Here is a 24,443-nt window from a genome sequence, read left to right on the forward strand (position 1 = left end):
GGTGATGACGATATTTGGTGACAGACAAAGAACGGATACATCTGACATTTCGCATAGAAGTCACCCTCTAGGTCGGCGACGCCGCTTAAAGGGACCTCCTCCCAGCGGCAGTATCAGTCCGGACGTTCACCTCAACAGAGACCTGCACGGATCGTACAACCAAACACTACCACCATGCCACTCGGAGAATCAAGACTCAAGCCACCGACATCACCGATGTCTGCTCCACGCGTCGCCCCGCCAGTTCGCGTGCAAACGGAACCCTCCAAACCTGCCTCTGCGATGGCTACCATCAGCCCTGTACAGCGACAGAGAACCGCCGTCTTGCCGCCCACCTCACCGAGACCACTCCTCCGAGCTTCGTTCAAGGTTGGACCTACCCTAGATAGTCTCGTGACGGTTCGTCGATCCGATTCGGGCTCCGTTGTTGGTGGTTCCGGTGGTTCCGTCGTCGGGGGCTCAGTTGTTGGAGGTTAGTGAATCCGATCCCCTCGCGAATCAATACGGGTCACTAATGTTGGAAACTTTCTGCAGGCCCAAGATCGCGCCCAAAAACCAGCGCATCTAAAGTCCTCGCGACTTCTCCCCTCGGCGCCAGGCCTGGATCGAATGGCTCTTCAGCACCATTCAATACTGGGAGCCAGTTGACAGTTCGCGTACCAAGTCATGGAGGAACTCCCGGTTCCAAGCTTGGATCCAGTCCCCCACTCCCCACCACGAGCCCTGTCTACTTTGCACCGCGAGCTTCACCGAACCCTGAAGCGAGGATGCCCTCTCCAGCACCTCAAAAGTTCTTCGCCCTTGGCGCTAACCCTGCGGCAAGCACCGTGGGTGCACGCCCAACAGGTGCACGCCCAACAGGTGTTTTGAAGCACTCTGCCAGTTTCGAATCCACCTCTGTACCGAAGCCGACGTCAGGAAACAAGAACATGGCCATCGCGTTTACCATGTCGTGGGACGCGGCCGGCGAGGTCACGGCCCGGTGTTTGCTGGACCCAGGTGCCTCGGTTGCCTTGTTATCCAAGACATTTGTGAAGGAACATTCCGTGCCGAAAATCAAACGAAATATTCACATCACGGTTTACGACTTGGAGAAGAGGGTTGTTCCGGATGCCGGTGGCGCTTACACGCAGCCGCTGGTTCTCCGGCACCAGGACCACTTTACGAAAGAGACATTCGAAATCGCAGCGCTGGACGAGCGCATCGATGCCGTACTACCGCTCGAATGGATCGAAAAACACGAACTCGTTGGACTTCGCTCGGGCCAGGTGTACTTCGGTTCGACATTTTGCATGCAGAACTGCACCAAAAATAGGCTAGCACTACCGAAGGACTCCTCGGCAGCATCAACCGCCGAAAAGCCGTTATCATCAAAGTTTAAGAAGTCTACTCCTGTCCCTGTGAAATCCTCAATCCCATCGCCCAAGTCTCCAGCCCCAGGGAAGGCCAGAGCTATAACAGGCACCAAGATCACCGCACCGTCTAAGCCAACAGCGCCTCAAAAGCCAGCTACCATACTGACGAAACCGCCCCCAAAGTCTCCTTTGCCCGGAAAGGCGGGGTTCTCCAAGCTCGTGATTCCGAGTGTTGCGAAAACAACCACAGCCGAACGCAAAATTTTGACTCCTAGGAAGTCATCTGCCACTATCAAGCCGACGAACAAGCCAATGGACACACAGCTGGCTAAACCGACTGGTCCAGCCCGTAAGCTGATATCTCCGAATTCCCTCAAGATTTCTACCATCAAAAACACCCCGAAGATGGATTTGCACAAGGCTCGGGATGCACCTGTGCCTGCTACTGAGATTCCTGGTATGCTACTATTTCGATTCCCCTCTGGCTTCCATGACTAATAAGTGCCAAAGATTTGATCCATGACGAGGATGGATACGACTCGACCGCCAGCTCTGAGTTTGAGGAGAACCCGGGGGTACCACTTACCCCCAACGGACACTCGGACAAATCTCACCAAAACGAATCCCCTGATGTCGACCACGCCCACGAGAGTCCTTCTGGAGTGATTGGCAGTGAAGTGAGGGGAGTCGAAGTTGTCGGTGAAATCCAATGACCAGCAACTTGCCCGGTGGGGCCATGCAAGAGCTAGTCAGGACTCAGTAGCTAAAAGGAGGGTTGACGTTTACGGTGGGACAGGACATGGTAAAGCTCACTGTAATGGCAGGTATTTTTTTTTCTCTTCGTTTGGTATGGGCATTTCTAGGTGTTATCGTATGGGCTTTGACCACTTATTTCTCTTCTCCGGTGCGATGCTTTTTTTTTTATCCTTTTCCTTCGTGTCTGTATCAATATGTGGTGAGAATAGCTGTACGATTATCTCTACTCAAAGAGGGGCCACTGAACAGTGGTCCGCTGGATTCCTGGGCGAAATACATTCATTTGGACTTGCATGCATTTCGGCATGTCAAACTTCTCAGGACTCCTCTCCAGTGTACACAAAGATCCAAACTGTATTCTTTATCTCCCCTAATAGCTATCAATATCATTATTACTCTTTGATAAGGCTTGCCATAATGAATATTCCTTTCGTGGGAGTCCATAGTAGTGAGTGGAATCAAATTTCACTCAGTCAACACTTGCATGTCTCTATTGAGGTTACTTACCTCTATACGTACATCTTTGCAGTAGCTTGACAGCCTTGTGTCGCCGAGCAGCTTTATTCCCATCTCTTAGCAGTCTTGCCGTCAATATCCCAGAATTCGAGACTTGACCCTCCCATAGTCCACGGCTACCGAACGCTGCAGCACTACTGACATTCGCAACAAATCCCTTCTCATTGAACGCTTGATATACCTACTTGATATTGCATTGAAATACATACTTCAAGGGGCCGGCGAATACTTCCGAGTGAGTCAACCAGTGTCACCGCTGCGCCGAGTATCGATCACACCCCACTTCACACATGGCTCGGACAGTGGCGGAGCACCATGTCGACGAGCAACCATTATCCACGGCGACATCTTCCGCACTGGAAGACTGCACTGTCATTCCGCCCGAGCCGATACCGGACGACGGCAGCGGGGACGACACTCGGGATCCGTTCGGGTTTCGGGGGGTTGCAGCGGACCCCGAGCTTATCCGGCAAGCCGAGGGGGTAGTGCTGCGACGGAAGGGCTGGGGCAAGCTGGCGCGGCTGTGTCCCAACTGCAGGTGGCTGTTCACGGCGGCCGATAAGGTCCTGCGACTGCTGTCGGCGAAACCGAAGGTTATTGGGTGGAATTCCGAGGAGAATCGGGTCCCGGCGACGGCGCAGAAGGAGGAGTTTGGAGTTAGGCAGGCCGCGGGCATGACGAAGAGTTGGACGAGGCCGGAGCTTGTTGCTTGTTATGTTCTGTTCGTTCCTACCCCCAGGTCTCCGATCCGAAGAGCTCCTAAAGAGTTGCTGAACATTGTGCTCTTAGGCTGGTACTCCTCTGCAACCTCCTCCACCTCTACTCCGAGCTCTACCCTGGTGCCGTGGAAAACGCTCTGGCACATTATTCCGTTCAGCGGAAAATTTCGAGTTGGCAGCTGGAGATTCCCTGGCTCTTCCTCGACACCATCGGAATCATAGCTTTAGTAACCTGTGGGGATCTCCACCGTTCTTTCTGGGGTTGTTTCTAATCAGCGAAAGTTGTCAAGATTGCGAATTCCTATTCTCGGCCGTGGGGTCTGTTCCTAGGGTCCCTTCTCTGCATCTCGGGTATGAGTGTGGCTGTCGTCAGTGAATGCGTCACTGTCTACACTCTGGGTATGGGACTGGTGGAGCTGGGAAAGAACGGCCTCTTTGCTGTGGCCACCGTCGTGATTGCCGATAGCAGTGACCTGGTCTGGAGAATGTTCTTTATTTGGTGCGGTAGTTGCACGATACCCCTGTGGGCGTGGTCGGGACTTTGGATTCGGCTTCAACTCTCTTCGTGGGGGCATGACGTCTCGGAAAACTGGTGAGCAGGATCATAAGTACGTGGTATGCACCTTACTAACTTCCATTTGGGCGAAACGCTACCTGGGTCTTTCTTGGATGCGTCACGGCGTTTACAATTCCTAATACCATGGCCTTCTATATCTTCATACGGCGAGCAGCAAACAAAGGATACATCCCAGTATCGCACAGACATTACGAGTGGAACATCTTCAATCCTCGCAACTTCCTGAAGAACCTAGATCTGTTTGGCGCACGGAACGACTTTTTGGGCCTGCTGACATTCAACGTTGCACTTGCGGCACTCTCATTAGCACTCGTCACACCTCCTACAGCTAATTTCGTGACGTGGAGGAACTGGTTTTTTATTGTTGGCCTAGTCGTTTTGTTTCTTTTCGTCGTGTGGGAGCTCTACTTGGGTGGTCAATTCCTGGGGAGACGTCGAGAGGATATTGGAAGCATTGACGGCTCAGAAACCCTTAGCAGTAGTCTTTCGATTCCATCTGATCTAGTGCTGGCACCGAATCCATATACAGCTCCCGGTGAAGACTTGGATGCGCTGGCCGGCCAGACAGCAGCCCGCTTGAGAGGAAGATACGAGCCCGAGTCCTTCCGGAAACGCTGTCATGCTCTGATACCGGAGTCGCTTGTCCGCAATCAGCAGGCTATCGTGTGTACGCTTTGCTTGTCGTTGGAGTCGTTCGCGTACACCTCGAGCTGCTGGGTCGTCTTCCGCGTCCCGGTCTCCGGCGTGGAAACGGAATGGCAATACTGGTTTTACTGTGTCCGTCCTCCTATATTCATCCGTTGTAGCTACTAACACGTGTCACAGGTGCATATTACTTGCACGGTTGCTGCGAGCTTGATCGTGTCGTTATTTGTTCCGTACCTGCGGCAGCTGAAGGCCTTCGTCGTCGCCGGCCTCTTGCTCGAGCTCATCTCGTCGTTAGTAGGTTGCCAGTCAGTTTCTCCCAATACCTGGTGAAAAGGTTCGCTGACGCATCAAGACCATGTTGGGAGTGTGCCTACGGGGCAGCCACGTATCGGACAGTATTTACGTTCCACTGGTCCTGCTCGGAGTGGGCAACGGCATGGTCGACATCCCGCTGCTGATCACCGCGCACGCGAGCTGCTCGAGACGCTCAGATGTCGCTATCGCCACCGGCCTCATGATGACGGCCAAAGGCATGGCGATGCAGATGGGTAGGGCAGTGTGCAATGCCTTGATGGGCTACTACGATCCGCTGGAGTCTTTCTCGGTCATGTATCCCGCCGCCGAGTCTACCCTGGATGGAGTGGAGCGCGTTGGGCTTGTCTGGTGGATGTTGATCGTGGCAGGTATCGTACTGCAAGCAGTGGGCGTTGCGGCGGCGACCGTCTTGCTACGGAACGTAAGCTCCATAGTGCACCGATGGGATGGGAAGAACGAACACTGACTTTTATGTACCTGCGAAGTATGATCTGCCATCGATCCGGCAGCACGTCACGGGAGTAATATTCGGTGTTGCAGATGATGCACCCGAGCCTCCTCCTCGGCACGATCCGGAAGAGTCGGTGGGAAGTGGCACGTCGGTTGGTGAGTTGGGCGGGAATTGGTGTTGAGATTGGTGCGTGCCGATTGTGTCTGGGTAGTGAGGTCGAAGATGTTTTGGACGGGGAATGCTTCATGGTTCATACCAACGGAAGTTGCATTATTCATATATTGGTGTAAGAATAGCGCTTCAACATCAATAAACCCTAGAGGTTTCAAGGCTCTTTTGAGGATTTCCTTTGAATGGGGTGTCATAGTTCCAAGACTTGGAACTTGGAAGAGTGGGCACCTCATCGTGTGGACGGGTTACGATGTCGGATCATGAACTATCACTCCGTTTTGACCCTAGGAGTCGCTATTGAAATTGGGAAATGAACTTGACTCGATTGATGTAATGAATGAGAAAGACGAGTAAAGGGGACTACTCTTAAAGGTAAACAACCAGCTCGTGTAGACAAAGGAATGAAGCCTCAGAGAGAGAATACGACGATAGCCGTCGCCGGGCTGGGCTGGGCCCTGGGGACTTGAAGAGGCTTATTCTGCTGAGAAGCCAGAGACAATGCTCATTGCTGAGAAGCTACGAAGGCTACTTACGGTGACGATGAAAAAGTTCAGAGAAAAGTGCAAATAACCAGTGAAACAGACGGACCAGACAAGTAGAAGTGAGAGTGAGAGAGCATCAATTTACCGTCGCATGCGGCCTTACTAGACTAACTATGGCGACCACCAACTTCCCTTCCTCTCCTGCCAGCTCCGCGGAGTAGAGAGAAAGCTCTACCACCACGGCCCGTTGCTGCGCCGCTAGCCCTGGCTCCTCGGCCTCGGCGCTCTCTCCCTCCTCCTCTCCTCGCCTCGCTTCCGTCCGCCTTTGTTCCCGCTACCTGAGCTTCCACTCTGATACCTGATACCTCACTTGCTGCGTCTTTCAAGTTCCCCAGCAACCACCAGGATACGTCTGCCCAATGCCCACACCAGTGGGAGCGAGAGAGCCCAAGAATCCAAGAAGGTCTGGCTGCACTGCTCGTCTGAACCGCTTGTCTGCTGGAGGTCTCAGATCTCGATGTGCCCCTTGCCCTCCCCTCTCCTGTCGAACCTCTGCGTGCTGCTATCGTCTAGATAATTCCAAGAGCCTAGGGGGTGGGATGATCCAGCGAGTGACATCGCATGATTATCTCCTCAACCACTGTTGGAAATTGTAACTTGGCCAGCCACATCCGCCGCCAATGGACCGTTATCTCTGAGTCAATAGCTATGTAATCAACGCCACGGTGGCGTCCGGAATCAACGCGCTAGCTGTGGCGGAGGTCTATGTTTCATCTCCATACAGACAGATACCTAGACCAGACAAGTTAGGGCCTGACGTAATCGCAGTGCAACGTCAGCGTCAAACAAACCCACAAGCTGCCAGAGTCTCGAGCGCTCTCGTCCCGCCTCGTCTCTCCCCACCCCTCCCTCACCTCGCGAAAATTCCCGGGTGACGGGTCCCAGGGGCCAGCCTCCTCCATCCTCCATCCTCCAGCCTCCGATGTGGAGAGCGGAGAGCTGCAGCTGCACCTCCATATTAACTACCGTACCATGCACTACCATGCACTACCATACCATGCACTCCGCGCAATACCCGACGGCGGCATGAATGCTTGTTTGTTTGTGGATGCTGATGGATGCTTGTTTGTCCGTGCCCGCCCGTGGGTCGGGGCCACGCAGGGAAGGGCCATCCATCCATCCTCACCAAGACGACCCGGAGACCTGTGCCACATATGGAGCACTCTGGATGCGGATGGTTTCCCCGGGAAACATCTTCCCCGCACTGCACACTGCGACACGTTGGTGGGTTTGGGATGGAGGGGAGAGGGGGGGGGGGGGTGGGGAGTTCAGACTCCTGGCGAGAATACCGCCCACAATATCACGATTCGCAGCTTCCCATGGTCTGGCCACCATACATATCAATCTGCCTGCCTGCCACCCACCGGACAAATCCCATGCCGCCTCTCCGTGATGCAGCACTGCTCACAAACGGAAGCTCCCATGCGCCGGTCTGGATTCTGGACCGTCGTCTTCATACATGGTGACACTGATTGGCGGTGCTGGATGGGATTCGCAAACATCATGGTGCACGATGCCTATAGGTATACATAAGCAGCCAGTCGCCAGCTACCGTGGCGGTGAGTGCGGGTCGAGTGATGGTGATCACTCCAGTCGGAATACCAGTACCGTGTGCAAGGGAACTGCCGTGCCGATAAATGACTGGTCCACCGCCCGGGGCACCGGGTGAATCACCCGTCCATCCACCCACTGCGCGTCCTGTGGCTACTTAAACCACCCTCCCGCAGCGACCGTCCTACACCGTCCTACACTGCCTCTCAGCTTCTCAAGCCTGCCGCGGCTGCCCGCAGGTGTGTATGCGGGTTCATATAAGCTTTTCAATTAGCTGGGCGTGCAGCGTATAGTGTAGGTAGTAGATTGCCGAGTCACCATCTGCTCCAGTGGTCCAGTGGTTCAATCAGCCGCCATGGATATGACTCGGCCGTCCAGGTAACGCGGGAACGCGGGGGAGGGGGGGGTCCCATCCATGCGGCACGTTCATACCGGGGCATTCCCTCCTCCTCCCATTCCTCCTCTTTTGGCTCACGGCTGCAATCTGCAAGCTGCAAGCTGTAATGGCATCGCTGCCTGGTCCTGATGTGGGAGCGGGATCTAGAGCTCCAGCTCGAGCTCGAAATGCTCCGTTCGGAGCGCCAATTGGCCGGTCCGAAAGGCCTGGACATCCCACGTTTGCAACATCCCGCGTCCGCTATTCTCCCCCTCTTGATTCTATTCCGGGAAGGGAGGGAGGGGGATGGAGGTAGCCCCTCCACCTCCACCACCCATCCCCGTCACCGGCATCTCGCCCTCCCCTCATGCAGCGCATGCCGTATTTCCGGGCACGTGTATGTACCGTGTATGTACGTCCATGCAAAGCCGCACGATGGCTCACTCGCCACACTCTCGGCACTCCCACCATCCCATGGATGGGCCGAATCCGCGGCGCGCATATGCATGTATGCATGCGTGCCGCCCCCACTCCCCCCCCAGTTCAGCCAAGAAAGATGGAAACGATGGAAAGAAAGAAACACGACCTGCCGCATGCGCGGCGATCACTAGGACGTCGGCCGTGGCCGGTCGCCGATTGCGATAGGTAGAGACGTCAGTGATTACCAGTCATGACTGCACTGCGGGAAACGAGAAAGGAGGGGAGGGAGAGGGGAAGATGCGCAAAGACAGAGGCACAGAGAGCCGCCTGACCTGTTCAGCTGGCTGGCCGCCCGCCGGATACAGTCGTGCACGCATACCTGCCTACCTACATCATGGTGATGAATATATGATTGTCGTCACCTAGGAATTGTCTGGTAGGTCTGTAGAGTATAGGTGGAATATCTACTCTAACTACTCTACTCTACTCGCGCGGATCCCCTCCCCCCATCGACCATCGACATTCAACCATCGAGCATCGACCATGCTTCCATCGAAACCCGGGTCCCCGCCCCCGCCCCCCACCTCCTCTCCCCCCACCACTTACCTCAAGCCATCCAAGCAGCAAGCAGCAAGAAGCAAGCAAGCAAGCACGCCCGTGCGATCGCGAGCCGATCCCCTCGGAAAAAGCAAACACATCACCGAAAAGCCGTGTACTACTGTAGCATCACACACACACACACACACATACGCACCACACATCATCCTTGCGGTGCAACCGGTGCTTATCTGATGCGACGTTGGAGACTTGGAGCAACCAGCCAGCCCGCCACAGAGCTAGCCAACTAACCAGCCAACTAACCAGCCAACTAACCAGCCAACTAACTAGCGCGCATGTTCCGGAGCACCCAACCAGCTAAGCTTTTTCCAGCGGCGCATGCTTCGATGCTTCGGGGAGGACGTCGCTGACTGCGTGAGCACTGCGTGGGGTGTGATAAAAGCTCGAGTCCCCGCCTCGTATGCGTGTGTGTATGCTAGAGGATGTGTATGCTAGAGGATGTGTATGCTAGAGGATGTGTATGCTAGAGGATGTGTATGCTAGAGGATGTGTATGCTAGAGGATGTGTATGCTAGAGGATGTATCGGCCGCCTAAATGCGTGCGTGTCTGCGACGTGCGTGCGGACAGATATAGCAGATATAGCAGATACATATAGCAGATGTGGATATAGATATAGCAGATACGGTGGGTGGGTAGGTTCACAACCCCAGCCGCCACGGCAGGAACGTCCCTCCAGAACTCAACTCAAATCTGGCAGGTGACGGAGTGGGGGTGGGGGAAGGTTAGTGGATGGCCCGGTCCGAGTTTGCGAGGAATGGCTGGCGAGGTAAAGGAACGAAGGAACGGAGGAAGGATGGACGATGCTCCGGAATCCGGATCCAGGGTCCCCAGCGGCCGTGATGCGCGCGCGGGGGCGGCGGGTGCGGGGTAGGTTGGGTGGCATATATACACTATGGTATGTGCTTAGGCAAGTGGGTGGAAGTTAGTTTGGCCTGGGGAGATATTACTTTACCGTACCGCCGTTCTCTACTTACCAGTACTGGTATCGTAGGTACTTTAGATATGTAGATATGTGAAGTCAGTAGAGTACCGGCATTCCCAGAGCCGCCTCGTCCGTCCACCATCGCTCATGGCGGTTCGCCCGCTGGTCGGGGGGGGGGGGGAGCGGTTCACCAGGAGGGTTGCGGCTCGCCCGGGGGTGTCGGTTCGCCCGGTGTGGGGTTGTTGAGTTTCCAGAACCGCCCTACCTGCCACCTGCGGCTGCAGCGAATAAAACCACTTTACCACCCACGGTAGCGGCCAAACTCTTTTTATGTAAAACAAAAAACCATCCTCGTGACACCGCGCCGCCTAGTTGCCTACGCCTGTTGTTTCCAACGTGCGTCGTGTGTGTGTAGAGTATGTGTGTGCATGGACCGTGGGGTGGGGTGTGTGTATGGATGTGTGGGTGGGGTGGGGTGGGGTGGGATGGAAACGTGTTTATGATCTCCAGTCGCACTGCACCAACCAGCGGGCGGAGACATCGTCAACTGAGGGTATGTGTATGTGCAGCGCAGCGCGTTCGAACTTTGAACTTTGAAGCACATATGATGATAGTCAGACTTGTTTAATTCCCAGTGTATTACTCCAACTCCCGCACACTGTCGAGATGGAGGAAAATAAAAAACGGAAACATAAAAAGGCAAGAAAAAAGGAACCATCTTCCGCACTCCACACACACGTCTAGCCCATGTAGATAGCCCCCCTCTACAACTCTAACTCTTCCCGGCTCTCCCTCTAGAGTTGATGCATCGTGTATCAGAAGAGATAAAAGAAGAAAGAAAGAAAGAAAGAAAGAAAGAGAGAAAGAAGAAGGAAAGTGAGAAAAGCACAAGTGCAGTTGTTGGTTGACTCGTGCCCCACTTGTCCGCCCCACTGCATGAGATCCACCATCGCAATCCCCCAGCCAGCCCGCCCGAAACGTACATAGAGAACGAAGACCAAAAAATGAAAAGTAAGACAAAAATGACCAGACCCAGCAAGCATAAACCCCGAGCCCACCGCTGAACCGTAACAAGCGCAAGAACCAAGCAACAAAAACAAACAACAAATATCCAAAAACCCCCAGAACCCCTAAAAACTCCTAGAAAAAAGCAAAACAAGCAATAATCGAACCGAACCGAAGCAAAACATGCCCCTCCAAAAACCCCATAGTTGCAGATCTCACCCATCCAAAGCTCAATTCCGTAGGTAATCCAGAACCGTCTTTCCCCAGACGCCCCGTGCCTTGTATCGTCCCATATCGTCTCCCAGTCCCTCGACAGCCTGTGCCAAGCGCTCCGCCTCGCCGTCCTCAGCCTTGATCTCCGAGAGCGGCGTGGTGTACGTCTTGATGCCGAAGACGACCGCGCCCGTGCCGGGGAGCTTCCAGAGCGTCTGGCGCTCAACCCTGAGCACGCACTCCTCCGCACGGATATTCATGTCGTCGCCCACGACCTCGCCGTCGTAGACGTGAGTGCCAGCGGGGGTAAACAGCTCATCTGTAGCTGCAATCCCCCAGTTGACGCGCTGCACGCCGTTCTCGACGCCAGGGCGTAGCTTTGCCAGGAAGCGCTCGAGGCTCTTGCCGAGCTTCGCCTTGAACTCCGGCACGGGCGCGTGCACATCGCCAATCTTCCAGCCCAGCTTCTCGCCCAGGCCGAAGCCGTTGGGGAAGCACACGACGAACGCGCTGACCGCCCAGCTGCCGTCGTCGGATGGCAGCAGAAACACAAAGTCCTCGTCGAGGTTCTCGCCGAGCGCCCGCAGCGCGTTCGGCGCCGACTGCGGGATGATCGGGTACGTGTTGCTCGTCGTGTGGTTCTGCACCAGCGTGCCAGATGGCGACTTGGAGAACTGGCATGGGAACCGCGTCGGTAGGTGCGAGTCGAAGATGTAGGTGTAGAACTCGGACACGGCGTATGAGGCATTGGGCAGGTGGCCGTATGTCTCGGACGGGTTAGACACGAGGAGGTGGCGCCGGTACGCGAGGCGTCTTCGGTACGAGTTGTCGAGCAGGATCAGGTCGTTGGGGGACATGGACTGGATGGCTGCGCGGGGGAAAGGGAGGTTAGCATTGTGATTTGATAGAGCGCGTACAAGGAGCAGTGGGCGGCTTACCCATCGTGAGGTGGAACTTTGGCTTGTAGGGGCGAAACCTGATCGGCGGGGTAGCTGCATAATTGAAGTTTGACAAGGGTTCGAGGGGTTGCTAAGCGGGCAAATACTATCAGCACCCTGGACCAAAATTGATGCGGATTGGGCCCTGGCCGCCGCCGCCGGGGGGGGGGGGGGGGGGGGGGGGGGTGGTGGCGAGCGGCGCGGCCGCGCCACGACGGAAGGAAAGAAAGAAAAAAGAAGAAAAAATTACCTTCTCCGGTTCGGGTCTCTGCTCCTCTATGATGACATCGCCGGGAGATGGAAGGTTTGCGAATCGCTTGTTCTTGAGGGAAAGGTAGATGAGGCCTCCGCCGAGGGCGAGGGCGAGGGCGTGAAGCATGCTGGAACTGTTGACCCCGCCACCGGCGAAGTCAAACTCGCCCTGAGACGTTCGGAAATCGGAGGTATTCATATCGACGATGGTTGATATGGTAGATGTCGAGGAGATGTCGAGGAGTCTGGATTGGATTGGATTGGATTGGATTGTTGGATTGGGGAAGTCTGGTCAAGGTCGATGAGGATGAAGAGGACGGAGAGAGGAGAGGGGAAGAGGATGTTTATGTGATTATTCTCTGGTGTGGTCCTTGTAATGTTTATCTAGGCGGTATGTAGAGTCCAACAGCTAAGTCCGGTCTGGCCCTTGGGGGAAGGGGGGGACTTTTTATCTTTCTATCTACCGAAGGTATGACCACTCGTCACTACGCAAGCAAAACCAAAACGCTACACTGCTAAGGGCCTGGTGGGGGGAGGGGGGCGGGCCATCTCTGCTTGGGATTGGGGGTGAATGGGGGGTGATTGGAGGGGGCATGAGGTATTGGAGGAACTGTTGATGGTGGTGTGGATGTGGTTGGGTTTACGGCTGACTTGACTTGTATGTAGTCCGGGAGGGTTGCCTGTGGGTTAGGATTCTGTTGTGGTTCTTTTTTTCTTTTTTCTCTCCCAGGGAGCGTTCGTTCAGTTCTGTTCAGGGTTTCGGTGTCAGAAGCACGTTACTAGTAGAGTCGGTGCAGGGCCCGTAGGTTACAGAGATACTCGCAGTCGCCGCAGACGTTCGTGAGTCGCCGATTTTACATACATTGCGGATCTTACACGTAAAACACCACTAAAGTCCTGATGATTCTTGGTATCGGAGTGGATCAAAAGGTGGGTACTTTGATACATGGTCGTCATCTCCACATCAGCCCGCACAGACTGGCCGGCGCCAGACGCCTCGCGAAGCAGCCGGGAACTCGTCCGTACATATTTTAGGTAGTTTGGTGCTTACTTCTTGGGTACATGACGATGACGGGTTGTGGCCACCCTCGTGAGTATGGCCTGGCCACTGCCCTGCGCCACTAACTGGAGCAACCAAGTACCCAGCTCCTACAGACAAATAATGCAATCACAACAACCTAGAAGCACCAGCATCAGCACGAACACTCGCACCAGCACCAGCACCAACACTTCACTTCACTCCACCCACCACAGCTTCACTCCACAAAGCACTCCACGCGCGCCCTGCTCGACGCGCATCCGTTGGTCTCCCCGTTCGTTCGTTCGCTCGTTCCCTCCGTTGCGCCTCCCTTTCCGCCTCGAGAGAGCCATACTTACCCTCCGTAGGTATCGACTCGGCAGTGCGGCTGCTGCGCCCTGATTCCGGCTTGCCATGCTCTCGCCGGCTCCGGATCCCCTCCTCACCCGCACGAGCACCGCGTTGAGGACGTTCGCTCCAGCCATGACCACCCATGCCATGCTATGCGCTGAGGAGGTTCGTTCGTTCCAGCCATGGCCATCCATCCACCCATCCCCCCTCCCCATGCCATGCGCTGCCACTCCACCCCCTCCCCCTCGGCCCCCAGTTCGACAGCCCGTCCGGGCTGGTGGTGGTCGGATGGAAAGACGAATCACAGGAGCAGATATCCCCACGCAGGCCTGCCTCGCCTCGCCATTCCATCCTTTGCTTCCTTCCGGCTGCCACATCCCACACGCACATGTTCCCACCACCACGACCATCCCCCACCCGCCGCCAATCGAATAAACCACGTCTGCGGTTACTGCAAGGTGGCCCGCCCCCTCCCCCCTCCCAAGGAAATCGAACCCTGCGCATCGCGAGCACCTCCTCCTCCTCTCCACCAACGCGTGGTGGCGATGACGACGTTGGAAGGTGACCATAGCTACCGTTCAATAATATCTGTTCCACCTACCTACATGCTATACTCTACGTAGCCAATATATCTGCTGCCACTCTATCTATCCATCTGCACCCAAGCATCTGCAATTGTACGGCTGCATGCGAATTCGATAGGAGGTGGTTGCGGTCGCGGTCATGGCCGTGTCGCGGTCGCGATGGTGATGGCTCACATAGGTAACCACATACATAATCTACTACTAGTAGCAGTATCTATCTATGGCCGGTGTGAGATGCGTCCGCCCCCGGCAGATCCGTTCGTGTGCAGCTGCTTCACCCGTTCATTGATCTCCATTCCTTTGGAACACGTTTTCCTTGTGGCCCCCGACGACGCGAGCGGGGATGCTCGAGGAACCCAGGACCGGTCGCCCGCCTGGGGTATTTTTAATTTCGAGTCAAACGTCGATAACCACATGCCCCGTGTGCTCTGCTGGTACTTGGTACTTACAGACGTCGATATGGTACTCTACATGCCTCGTGTATGTCCTCTGTACTCTGTACTATCATACTCTCTTTACTCTCAGTCTCTCACCCCCGGAGCCAGCCGTCAATACTTGCCAAGTGTACCTATTCTGTGCTCTACTGTCACCGCCGAGCCAGACGTCGATAGGGTAGGTACTTGCCAAGTGCACTCTGTACCATACTCGACTCCGCTCCAGCCCCGAGCCCCGCTTCGCCGAGTTCCCGTCTCCGACGTGGGGCTGTGACTCGTCCTGTTTCCAGGCCCCGAGACCACCGCCAAGCCGGCGCCATGCGGTGTAGCTGGTTGGTTATCTCCGCTGCCCACTTGGCACACTATCGACAACTACCCTAACTGCTCTCTATATCACAGCAACGACGGTGGTTCAACCCAGAACCTCGATCTGAACACCACGCGAAACACCGACCTGTCTGGTCGCTGATCGAGTCGATACATGGAATGGATGGATGCTTGAGGTTACTGCTATAGGTAGGGATACTATACAGTAAGGTAGATACGCACACTACTACTACCTGGTATCATATGCACCCCGACGGGTCGCAGTCAAACAATCACTCCGGTGGGCGCATGTCTATACCAGTAATACTCCAACAATGACTCAAGGAGGCCCATAGACCATGTTGATGGACTTGGATTCGACCATTGAAGCCAGCCCTGTCCGAACGAACCAAAACTCGTCAGCCACCGGGTCTTCCAATTTCGCACCGGAGCACGCGAATGACAAAAGAATAACGGATGTGAGTGAGCGCAGCGATGGGGCTGGCTGGCGTGGTGTGGTGATGGTCTGGCTGACTGGCTGGCGTGGTGTGGTGATGATGGGTGAATGGGCTGTACATACCGTGACTCCATCCCTCCCTGCCATTCCCACTGGACTTCCAACCTCCGAACGTCAAACCCGTCGCGATATCTGGTGATGTGGTGTTCACACCGACCATCCCGGCCTCGAGCGCCCTGGCGACCCGGATCGATCGCGAGGCGTCCTGCGTGAAGACGCTTGCGTACAACCCGTACTCGGTGTCGTTTGCCAGCGCTAGCGCTTCCTCTTCGGTCTCGAAAGTGGTGACGCACACTACCGGCCCGAATATCTCCTCCTTCATCAATGCGCAGTCGGGAGGCAGGTCAAGGAATATGGTGGGCGCAACAAAGAAGCCCTGCGTGAACGATGCGCGTGGACAGGCTGTCAGCAATCCACGGTCGCCATCAGGAGAACCCCCTACGTGTTGCTCTCCGCGAGAGTGTTGCTGCTAGTAGCTTACCTTATCACCCAACTTGTGGCCGCCGATAAGTGGGGTACCATATTTCTTCCCTTCTTCGATGTAACCCATCACTTTCTTGAATTGGATTTCGTCGATCAGTGGCGACAGCCCCATCAATTCTTTGTCCGTCGGGTCCGTCAGGAGCTGGATCTCACCATTCGGGCCGACCTTCGAAAACGCGGCCTTGAAGTGGCTGGACAAAACAAACAAAGACACGGCATGTGAGCGATCGCGGACGCTACCATGTATACCAATAGTATACACGGACGAGATGGGGTAAAACAAACCGCATGAACTCGTCGACCGCACCCTTCTCGACAAAGATCCGGGTGTTAGCAAAACAAGATTGTCCAACCAGAAAATTCATGCTGAATGCGGTCCTTGCTGCCGCCATGGGCAGATTGGCATCGTTGAAGATGATGCAGGCGCTCTTGCCTCCCAGCTCGAGCTGCACCTTCTTCATGTTAGTGTCGGCGGCCACCTTCTGCAAGTGCCTGCCCGTCGCCGTGCTACCCGTGAACGACAGCTTCCTCACGTCGGGATGAGCCGCCAACGCGGCCCCCGTGGTCGGTCCCGGGCCGGAAAGCACGTTGATGACGCCGGGCGGAAACCCGGCCTTCGCGATCAGATCCGCCAGCAGCAAGCTGGTCAGCGGCGTCTTCTCGGACGACTTGATGACGATGGTGTTGCCTGCGGCCACCGCCGCGCCCACCTTCCACGCAAACATCGGGATCGCCGCATTCCACGGACATATAGCGCCGACCACGCCGAACGGCTGCTTGATCTCCATCAACAGCTTCCCCTCCTCACACATCCTCGTCTCGCCGCGAATATCGAGCGCCGCCTCGGCGAAATACTCCAGCATCCCCGACACCGTGTAGTCCATCGCCTTGTCCGTCGCCTCGCGGTGCGACCGTCCCGTGTTCAGCCCCTCGAGCAGCGCCAGCTCGTCGGTGTGCTCGCGTATCAGCGCCGCAAACCGGAGGATCGCGCCCTTGCGCCCATAGACTCCGAGCCGCTCCCAGGCGGGCTGCGCAGCTTTCGCCGCGGCGACGGCGGAAGAGACGTGGGCGTGTGTTGCGGCGTGCACGCGCGCCAGTGGGGCGCCATCGAACGGTCGGTACAGATCAAAGGTGTCGGTGGAGGTTACCCACTATTTGTGTGAGGGGGTGGACGGTCAGTTGTGCCGAAGTGGGACCGAGGTTATGGGGGGGACGGGGGCCTGCGGACTTGTGCATACACACCTCGTTGTTGATGAAGAGACGGGTCTCGATGTACTCTGGAAGCTTCACCATCTTGTAGATATCTTCGGATTGTGTTTTCGCTAGAAATTTTGGATATTTGTGTATCAATTCCCCGCCGTCGTCTCACCGCTTTTATATGTAAACAACCCTTCAGCCTTATCTCCTCGCCGTCACAGCTCCTTTCCATCTAGAGTCTACCGCCCATCATTCACCAAACCCGGGGAGGGATAGTTGCGAGTTTCGATTACATTACGTGATGCCGAGTCTGAATTCTGCAGAGCATGGGGTTGTAAAAGCACAGAGCGCTCTATTCTATCATCGGTTTACATACAGTTGACTGTTTTACACGAGGGCCGGCGGCCTGATTACCTACCTGCATACCTACGTGATTACCTACGTTCGCGATTACCTACCTACCAGACTACCACGTCCGGGGCTCCGGGGCGCGGTCAATTCAATCCAATCCATATAGATACATAGTAATCATCCGCGTTCCGGGCTCGCAGGCATCAGGATTCGGTACTTTATGTGGGGAATCGCCGTCGTGGAAGCTGGAAACTGGAAACTCCCGCCCTATTTACTATGTATATGTAGGAAGTATGTATCCTGCACGACCCCCCACACTTACGAATCTAGGGAGGGCGGGGGGGATCATGGAGCATGGATCATCTGTATTGTACACAAGCAGTGCGATTACTCGCGGATCGGGATCATGGGTGGGCACTCGGTCTTTGGTCCTCTTGACGCGGGTGGGGGGCCTAAAGAGGCTGTTTCTAATTTCTGGTGAGATGCCAGGGGGCATTGGACAATGCTGAGATTCTGAGATTCTGAGATGCTGAGATGCTGAGATGCTACATGGCACAAAGGCTGCTTATGCGATTATGCGATTATGCGGTAATACGATTATGCGGTAATGCGATTATGCGGTAATGCGATTATGCGAAAGGATAGGGAATAGTGCAAAGAAACAGTGATATCGGGATGTTCAAGGGCAAGTATGTAGACGCATAATACTAATAGGAGGTGGTGGGGTGGCGGGGGGTCGGGTTGAGGGTTACACGAGGGCGGCCAGTGGACCCGTGGTGCACTGTTGACACGCGGGCTGGTGGTGGTGGTGCGTGCTTGCCCGGCTGCTGTGGTGGCTACTCTACCGATCCGCGGGCCGGGCTCAAGCGAAGAACGCCCCAGATCGTGCACGTAGCATAACCCGAGCCGCTGGCATCACGGTGTGGCACTCCGTGAAGGGTGGTTTGTTGTCGGTTATTTACAAGTCTAGGTACTTACCTATGTAGGTTTTCCGTCGGTGTCACTGGTTCTTTGCACTGTTCTATGGCCTTTCCTTTCCTTTCGCATCGTCGCTGTATGTAAGCAGCCCTTGTGGCTTCTCGGCAATGAGCATTTTCCCTGGCTTCTCACCAGAATAAGCCTGTTTATAGTACCTATGCCCTCAGCCCAGTCCGGCATTGTCGAGACTCTGGTTAGAGTATCGTCGCATTCTCTGTCTGAGGCTTCATGCGCTCTTTGCCTACACGAGCTCGTGGTTTCCCTTCAAAAGATGTCTCTTTTACTCGTCTTTCTCATTCATTATATCAATCAAGTCAAATTTTTCTGCAGATTTGGCTGCTAAGTTCCAAATTCCAAGTTCCAAGTTGCAACAGTGGTTAAGGAGCGATAATCACTTTATGTCACTCGCTTGCGCATCGCACCCTCTAGGCTCTTGGAACCCTCCAAGCTCTTGAAATTCTCCAGGCTCTTGGAAACCATCCAGACGATAGCGGCACGGTAGAAGACCCTGTGGTCGGCGGTGCGGAAGGAGACGGAGGGCCAAGGATCGCTTCGAGAACCGATACTTATTCGCAGACGAGTGGTGCAGCCATGCCATCTTGAATTCTTGGGCTCTCTCCCCAGCTTCAGCTTTATCTCTCTGGTGCGCTATATGTATCTTTGAGGAAAGGCCATGGCGGAGGGCAGGGCAAGCAAATAGATGAACAACCCAAAAACCTGCGAGACTTCACTCTCCATTGTCGGAGTGATTTTTCATGAGCGAGTGAGATACCTACCTACCTACCACTTAGAAGTTTAGGTAGACCTGGTGACTGCGCAAGTAACTGTTGAAATATATGGGTGAACAGATGATGATATTTTATTCGATACAGAAACAAGAAACCTATCGTCCACGGCGAAGGCCTCTATTTATGACTGAGCGCCCAACAAAGTTGGTCGCTCATCAGACTTCGCCGGGCCCGCCCATCAGAGTTTGCCTGGCCGCCGTCGAGACTCCTCCACCGCCAAACCTTAACTGAGATCTCCAGGTGACCAAAGTTTGACAGTAACTAACGTATCAGAGCACCGCTTTTGCAGACCGCTCTTCTTCCAAGTTGCCAACACCCCTCCAGAGTCCAGGCCAGAGGCGAGATCGAGAGGAGAGGACACACGGAAGAAAGACGAGACTTACTCCTCTCGCCGACAGCTCCTCCACCGCTTCCTCCTCTCGCTGATAGTTTCTCCTCTCACTAATAGTTCCTCCTCCTCTCGCTGGCAGTTCCTCCTCTCCCTCCCCTCGCTGCCAGCGCGGTAGCATGGCGAGGAGCAGTAAGGGGGATACAGTATGGTGAGTGGGGGAGTGTATGAGAAGGGAGAATGAGGGACAGTATGGGAATCGGAATGAGGGCGGGGGATTGGGGGGCGGGGGAAGGAGAGTAGTTTAGGTACATAAGGTGACGGAAGAAGAGCATCAAAAAGTAAAAGTTATCTCCAGGTGAAGAGCATCGATAAGTGATACGTATTGCATGAGACATTATGTACTGCTTGGGATTTCAAGAATCCTTATGAGCGTATAAGCCTTACTAAACCCTATTTGTCCAATTCTTTATAGCATCCTTCTGTAACCACTATGAGCTCATAAGGCGTGGCAGCTTGTAGGCAATGCAGAAGGCTTACGGGTCGCGACTAATTCTCACAGCACTCAGGATTGAGCAAGCCTTATTCAACAATATGAGCTGGAATTCGAAAACCCTGACTACACAAGCCTTATTTTACGAAAAGAACTACAGAGAAAAAATAATACTGATATTGGTAAAAGTTTCTCATGAGGGTTGTGTCAAAATCGCCCTCATATAAGGCTGCCATAAGGCCTGTAACTTTATTACTTTGCTCAATATGGTATGTACTAGTACTGCCTACATGAAGGAGACAGATGTTGGTGCCAATAAACCGGTTGCTGGGACGGCAGGACGGGTAGTTCGAAGAGTTTCAGCTTATGGAGCATCGAGAAGATATCGCTCGGTCGAGTGATGACGCGGAACTTTGGACTGATGGTACTCTAGTACGGTTATTGGCATTGTCATGACCCAGCTAGGTCACATGCAATCAATCATCAAACACACAATAATCTGGCACGGTTATTCGCTGCTCACAGGCCGTCACTCAGACAACGCACCGCTCATTGCCAACATTTGATACGGAGAGATTATTTGAGGCCATAACATTCGATCATCCCGGGCTTTTTTTCATTGAGTTATCCATCTCCCAAGTCACTTAAGTTACAAGTTGAACTCATCCAAAACATTGCCGTGAAGAAACAAAAAAACAGAATCCCAACATGCATATGCTTTACTCGTCATCGCCGAAGAAGACCTTGATCGGGAGCCTATGGGGGTGCATTCGTTAGTCAAGTCACGTTTTACTCTCTCCTCAGCGGGACAACATACCAAGCATCACCGCACACCTTGAACCGATCCTTCAGGCTGTTCAAAGCCTTAACATCCTCATCCTCCAAGTTCCATCCATTCAGGTCAAAATTCGACTTGACTCTGGACTCTGTAACGGTCTTGGGGATGACACTCCAGCCGTTCTGCAGGCCCCACTTGATCAGCACCTGCGCGCTGGTCTTTCCGGTCTTCTCCACGATCTTCAACAGCGCCGGGTCCTTGTGCAGCGGGGAGTCGGTGGATCCCAGGCACGAGTATCCGGTGGTGTGGATGCCCTTCTCGGTGTTGTACGCCACCAGCTTTGGCGACGGATTGTTGGGGTGGAGCTCGATTTGGTTGACGGCGGGAACCACGGTGGTCGTGGGAGCATTGAGCAGGATCTCGAGGTTCTTGATTCCAAAGTTGCTCACACCGATCGCGCGCGCCTGGTCCTTGGGGATCTTCTGCATCTCCGCCCACGTCTTGACGAAGTCCCAGTCGTCGTGGTGCTTCTTGAGGTCATCGGGGCGGGTGGACGACGGCCAGTGCATAAGGTACAGGTCGACGTAGTCGACACCGAGAGACTTGAGCGAGCTGGCGATTCCCTCCTCGACGCGCTTGTGCCACGGGTTGTCGAGCTTGGTCGTGAGCCAGATCTCCTCGCGGGGGACTCCGGAAGCCTTGATTCCTTGGCCGACTTCGGCCTCGTTGCCGTAGGCGAGGGCGCTGTGGGCGATTAGCTGCTGTGGGAGAGACGAGGACGGACGGGAGAGAAGCTTACGTGTCGATGTGGCGGTATCCAGCGCGGAGGGCGGCCTCAACGGCCTTCTCGACAGCACCGGGAGGCGATTGCCAGGTTCCAAGACCGACCAGCGGGATCTGAGCACCGGTGTTGAGGGGAGCGGTTTTCCTGTTTGGTTCCCTCCATCAGCAAGAGGTCAATCGGCTAGGTGGGACAGGCAGCTGCATACTTGGTCCAGTCACTCATAGTTGCGATTGTAGAGTATCGGGTTGTGGTGGGGTGAGTAAAGTGAGATCGGATTGCAGAGAGGCGGAGACGAGCAAGCATACAGAAGTAGATGTGAGTGAGGAAGATGAAGAAAGAAAGAAAATCGGATTACGGGGACAGATGAGTAGATAAATATAAAATTAGATGGGAGGGAGTCGATCACGACGCGAAGCAATTGCGTTTTCTCCGGAGAATACCCAGGCACAGCAACGACATCAATGGCGGGGTTGAGTGGATATGGAATTTATCCGGTAGATCGAGCCGGATAAATTGAGCTGACTACCGTTTCACTAACTAGTGCCTTGTGGGGCGCGGGGAAAAAGAGAGAACGTCATGCTTGTGCGGGTGTCCGTTGTCCGTCCGCCTTCGACGCGCTTTCCGCGGTGAGGGAAGGTCCGGCAAACCGGTTGAGGTCCGGATAATTGGAAGAATTGGGTAGAGCACATAGAGAGTGGAGCTCAGAGATGATCTCGGCATCTCAAAATAAGATGTGATGCGAACCACATGTGTGGATAAGCTATTTTGTGTTTGCCATTGCGTGGGTATGACTTGGGACCAGGGCCGACCCAGCTTCGAACGGATCAATTCGAGCCCTGCTGGGACTCTTCCGAATGGGTATATTGCTGCCATTTTCCGTGTACTTCGGTGTCAGCGTGGTGAAACGCCGAAAGAGCCCAATCGTGCAGATATCGCGACCCTGCGTGGAACGCTCGTTTGCAGGATGACCTCTCATACAACCGGTACAGGCAGAACTTCTCGGTCTGGCTTCTATTATCCAGCGGACCCACACGGTTTGGCCATTGTTTAGGCTTCATGGTTTTCACGCCTCGAGTGAAACCTTGTGAATTGACGATATCGACAGCAGCCAGCAACCTAGAAAAGCCCCGTCGGCCCCCTCCCACCCAACCCTACAAAGCCCAAGCACTTCATGGCACCTTCATCCCAATTCTTTCCATCCAGAAGTCCATCAAGAACAACATATGCCTCCGCCCATGCTGCCAAAGTCCCAGCGACCCCCTCGTACAACGAGAATGGCGCATCGGGCTTCCGATACGCCTGATCCCCGATCGGTGGCATCTTACCAGCCTCGACCAGTAATGCAAGTGCGCGGCCGAGCCACTTTTCTTTCTCCTCTCGCCCACAGCCTTGGGCAAGCATCAACAGCACCCATCCGTTGCCGCCTACACCATGACAGATTCCAAGTCCTTTCTTAACCAGCCCTTGCTCCCAGACTTTTTTGGCGGCTGCGTGAAGTGCATGGGAGTAGGCGGCGTACTCGTTGTAATTTGCCGGGAAACGCTGTCTCAATGTCGTGAGGAGTAGGACAAGTCCTGGTGAGCCGTGGCAGATCTGAACATGGGGATTGGAGCGGTGCTGCGCACCAAGGGAGGAGGGGAGGAGACCATTGTTTTCGAGGGCGAGGTGGCAGAGCGCGGCTATCTCGGTTAAGATCTCAGGAAGGAATGGCTCGATCGTCTCGCGTGGGACCTGTAGAAGAACAGTCAGGATTCCGGCGGCGCCATGCATGCTGCGGAAGGTTAGCCAATCACAGGAGACAAGGGACGTATACATACGCTCCAAGATACATCTTGTCGTGCCATTCCCACATCAGTGTATTCAAGTTATGCTCCTTCTTCGCCTTGATCCTTCCTCGCCTCCCCGCATCAATAATCTTCTGCACAAGCACCTTCACGATGTCCTCGCCACCTTCCCACTCTTGCATGCGTTCCCTGACCGCGGGATCCAACTTCTGCAGATTCAAGAGTGCCCACAGCAGTCCGGCCCTTCCGTACAGCACTTCATCGCCTCCATCTTCATCGGACGCACACGCCATTCCGACCGCAAACTCGAGAGTTATCATCGCTTTCTCCCACCTCCCATCGTCTGCGTCAGACATGATGTACTTCGTGTACGCCCCCATAAATGCTGCGCCGGTTGGCGTGCCGATGGGCGAGAGCTTTCCGGCGTGCAGAGAGTGCTCATGCCGGTGAAGTCGGGGTTGGTGCTTCCGAATGAGCTCTTCGAACTTGATCTTCGACTCGAGATGCGGAAGTTGGTACCATATGCGGCAGTAGGCCCAGGCGATCCCTCGTGCTAACTTAGAAGTTTCTCCGACTCAATGGGTGAAGTCGAGACGCACCTGAATGACCGGTGTAGAGGTTCTCATGGCTGTCACTTCCGGCAGGAGCAGTATTCTGTTCGATTAGCTGAATTCCTGCGAGGATCGAGTCCTCGAGGAGAGAAAGCGTGTGGACATCGAGAGAAGATGGTTGGAGAGTGTTTGGATAGTAAAGCTGCGCTGACATGGTTGGTCGGTGTTACAGAGCTGAGAGAGCTGTGAAGCACGGCGTCATCCAGGCGTTTTTACACAAAACGTACAGTCTGCATCAGAGTGACGTGACAGCACTTTATTCGAAGATGAGGCCTAGTAAGTCCACGTGCATACAATGAATCGAGAATCGAG

At 54.7% G+C, this 24,443-nt stretch overlaps 7 protein-coding genes across 7 annotated transcripts; 2 read left to right on the forward strand and 5 right to left on the reverse strand.

Moving 5' to 3' along the window:
• Window positions 1-174: 174 nt before the first annotated feature.
• On the forward strand, window positions 175-2,068 carry BZA05DRAFT_440230 (uncharacterized protein; the record flags this gene model as incomplete). Its single annotated transcript, XM_051486584.1, has 3 exons — window positions 175-472; window positions 535-1,812; window positions 1,866-2,068. The coding sequence occupies 3 exons, from the start codon at window positions 175-177 to the stop codon at window positions 2,066-2,068; spliced, it is 1,779 nt and encodes a 592-aa protein (XP_051344197.1).
• A 638-nt stretch (window positions 2,069-2,706) lies between these two features.
• BZA05DRAFT_450423 (uncharacterized protein) lies at window positions 2,707-5,518 on the forward strand (the record flags this gene model as incomplete). Its single annotated transcript, XM_051487411.1, has 7 exons — window positions 2,707-3,348; window positions 3,417-3,580; window positions 3,629-3,833; window positions 4,109-4,700; window positions 4,749-4,865; window positions 4,924-5,307; window positions 5,372-5,518. Exons 1-7 carry the CDS (start codon window positions 2,918-2,920, stop codon window positions 5,516-5,518), a joined length of 2,040 nt encoding a protein of 679 aa, XP_051344198.1. The 5' UTR covers window positions 2,707-2,917.
• A 5,341-nt stretch (window positions 5,519-10,859) lies between these two features.
• On the reverse strand, window positions 10,860-12,891 carry BZA05DRAFT_381830 (uncharacterized protein). Its single transcript, XM_051482048.1, has 3 exons — window positions 12,345-12,891; window positions 12,095-12,185; window positions 10,860-12,024 (listed from the first exon to the last, which is right to left on the reverse strand). Exons 1-3 carry the CDS (start codon window positions 12,543-12,545, stop codon window positions 11,174-11,176), a joined length of 1,143 nt encoding a protein of 380 aa, XP_051344199.1. The 5' UTR covers window positions 12,546-12,891; the 3' UTR covers window positions 10,860-11,173.
• A 620-nt stretch (window positions 12,892-13,511) lies between these two features.
• BZA05DRAFT_8542 (uncharacterized protein) lies at window positions 13,512-14,463 on the reverse strand. The gene has a single exon (XM_051488714.1). It carries the CDS (start codon window positions 14,282-14,284, stop codon window positions 13,583-13,585), a length of 702 nt encoding a protein of 233 aa, XP_051344200.1. The 5' UTR covers window positions 14,285-14,463; the 3' UTR covers window positions 13,512-13,582.
• A 613-nt stretch (window positions 14,464-15,076) lies between these two features.
• BZA05DRAFT_450433 (aldehyde dehydrogenase domain-containing protein) lies at window positions 15,077-17,332 on the reverse strand (the record flags this gene model as incomplete). The annotated part of the gene is made up of 5 exons (XM_051487412.1): window positions 15,077-15,435; window positions 15,620-15,932; window positions 16,038-16,230; window positions 16,325-17,190; window positions 17,282-17,332. The coding sequence occupies 5 exons, from the start codon at window positions 17,330-17,332 to the stop codon at window positions 15,380-15,382; spliced, it is 1,479 nt and encodes a 492-aa protein (XP_051344201.1). The 3' UTR covers window positions 15,077-15,379.
• A 3,561-nt stretch (window positions 17,333-20,893) lies between these two features.
• BZA05DRAFT_414380 (NADP-dependent oxidoreductase domain-containing protein) lies at window positions 20,894-21,958 on the reverse strand (the record flags this gene model as incomplete). Its single annotated transcript, XM_051485254.1, has 4 exons — window positions 20,894-20,930; window positions 20,992-21,696; window positions 21,752-21,880; window positions 21,942-21,958. 4 exons carry the CDS (start codon window positions 21,956-21,958, stop codon window positions 20,894-20,896), a joined length of 888 nt encoding a protein of 295 aa, XP_051344202.1.
• An 868-nt stretch (window positions 21,959-22,826) lies between these two features.
• On the reverse strand, window positions 22,827-24,355 carry BZA05DRAFT_345803 (uncharacterized protein). Its single transcript, XM_051481179.1, has 3 exons — window positions 24,120-24,355; window positions 23,554-24,067; window positions 22,827-23,507 (listed from the first exon to the last, which is right to left on the reverse strand). The coding sequence occupies exons 1-3, from the start codon at window positions 24,283-24,285 to the stop codon at window positions 22,853-22,855; spliced, it is 1,335 nt and encodes a 444-aa protein (XP_051344203.1). The 5' UTR covers window positions 24,286-24,355; the 3' UTR covers window positions 22,827-22,852.
• Between the last annotated feature and the right edge of the window lie 88 nt (window positions 24,356-24,443).

Source organism: Tricharina praecox (genome assembly GCF_024521635.1).
Source record: "Tricharina praecox strain CBS 144465 chromosome Unknown BZA05scaffold_1, whole genome shotgun sequence".
NCBI lineage: Eukaryota > Fungi > Ascomycota > Pezizomycetes > Pezizales > Pyronemataceae > Tricharina > Tricharina praecox.

Coding starts and splice junctions, on each gene's coding strand:
- BZA05DRAFT_381830 (XM_051482048.1), bottom strand. CDS start 12,545: ATGAATACCTCCGATTTCCGAACGTCTCAGGGCGAGTTTGACTTCGCC. Junction 12,186..12,344: donor AGAGACCCGAACCGGAGAAG/GTAATTTTTTCT, acceptor TTGCCCGCTTAG/CAACCCCTCGAACCCTTGTC. Junction 12,025..12,094: donor AAAGTTCCACCTCACGATGG/GTAAGCCGCCCA, acceptor TCCCCCGCGCAG/CCATCCAGTCCATGTCCCCC.
- BZA05DRAFT_8542 (XM_051488714.1), bottom strand. CDS start 14,284: ATGGTCACCTTCCAACGTCGTCATCGCCACCACGCGTTGGTGGAGAGG.
- BZA05DRAFT_345803 (XM_051481179.1), bottom strand. CDS start 24,285: ATGTCAGCGCAGCTTTACTATCCAAACACTCTCCAACCATCTTCTCTC. Junction 24,068..24,119: donor CCTCTACACCGGTCATTCAG/GTGCGTCTCGAC, acceptor AGTTAGCACGAG/GGATCGCCTGGGCCTACTGC. Junction 23,508..23,553: donor GACAAGATGTATCTTGGAGC/GTATGTATACGT, acceptor AACCTTCCGCAG/CATGCATGGCGCCGCCGGAA.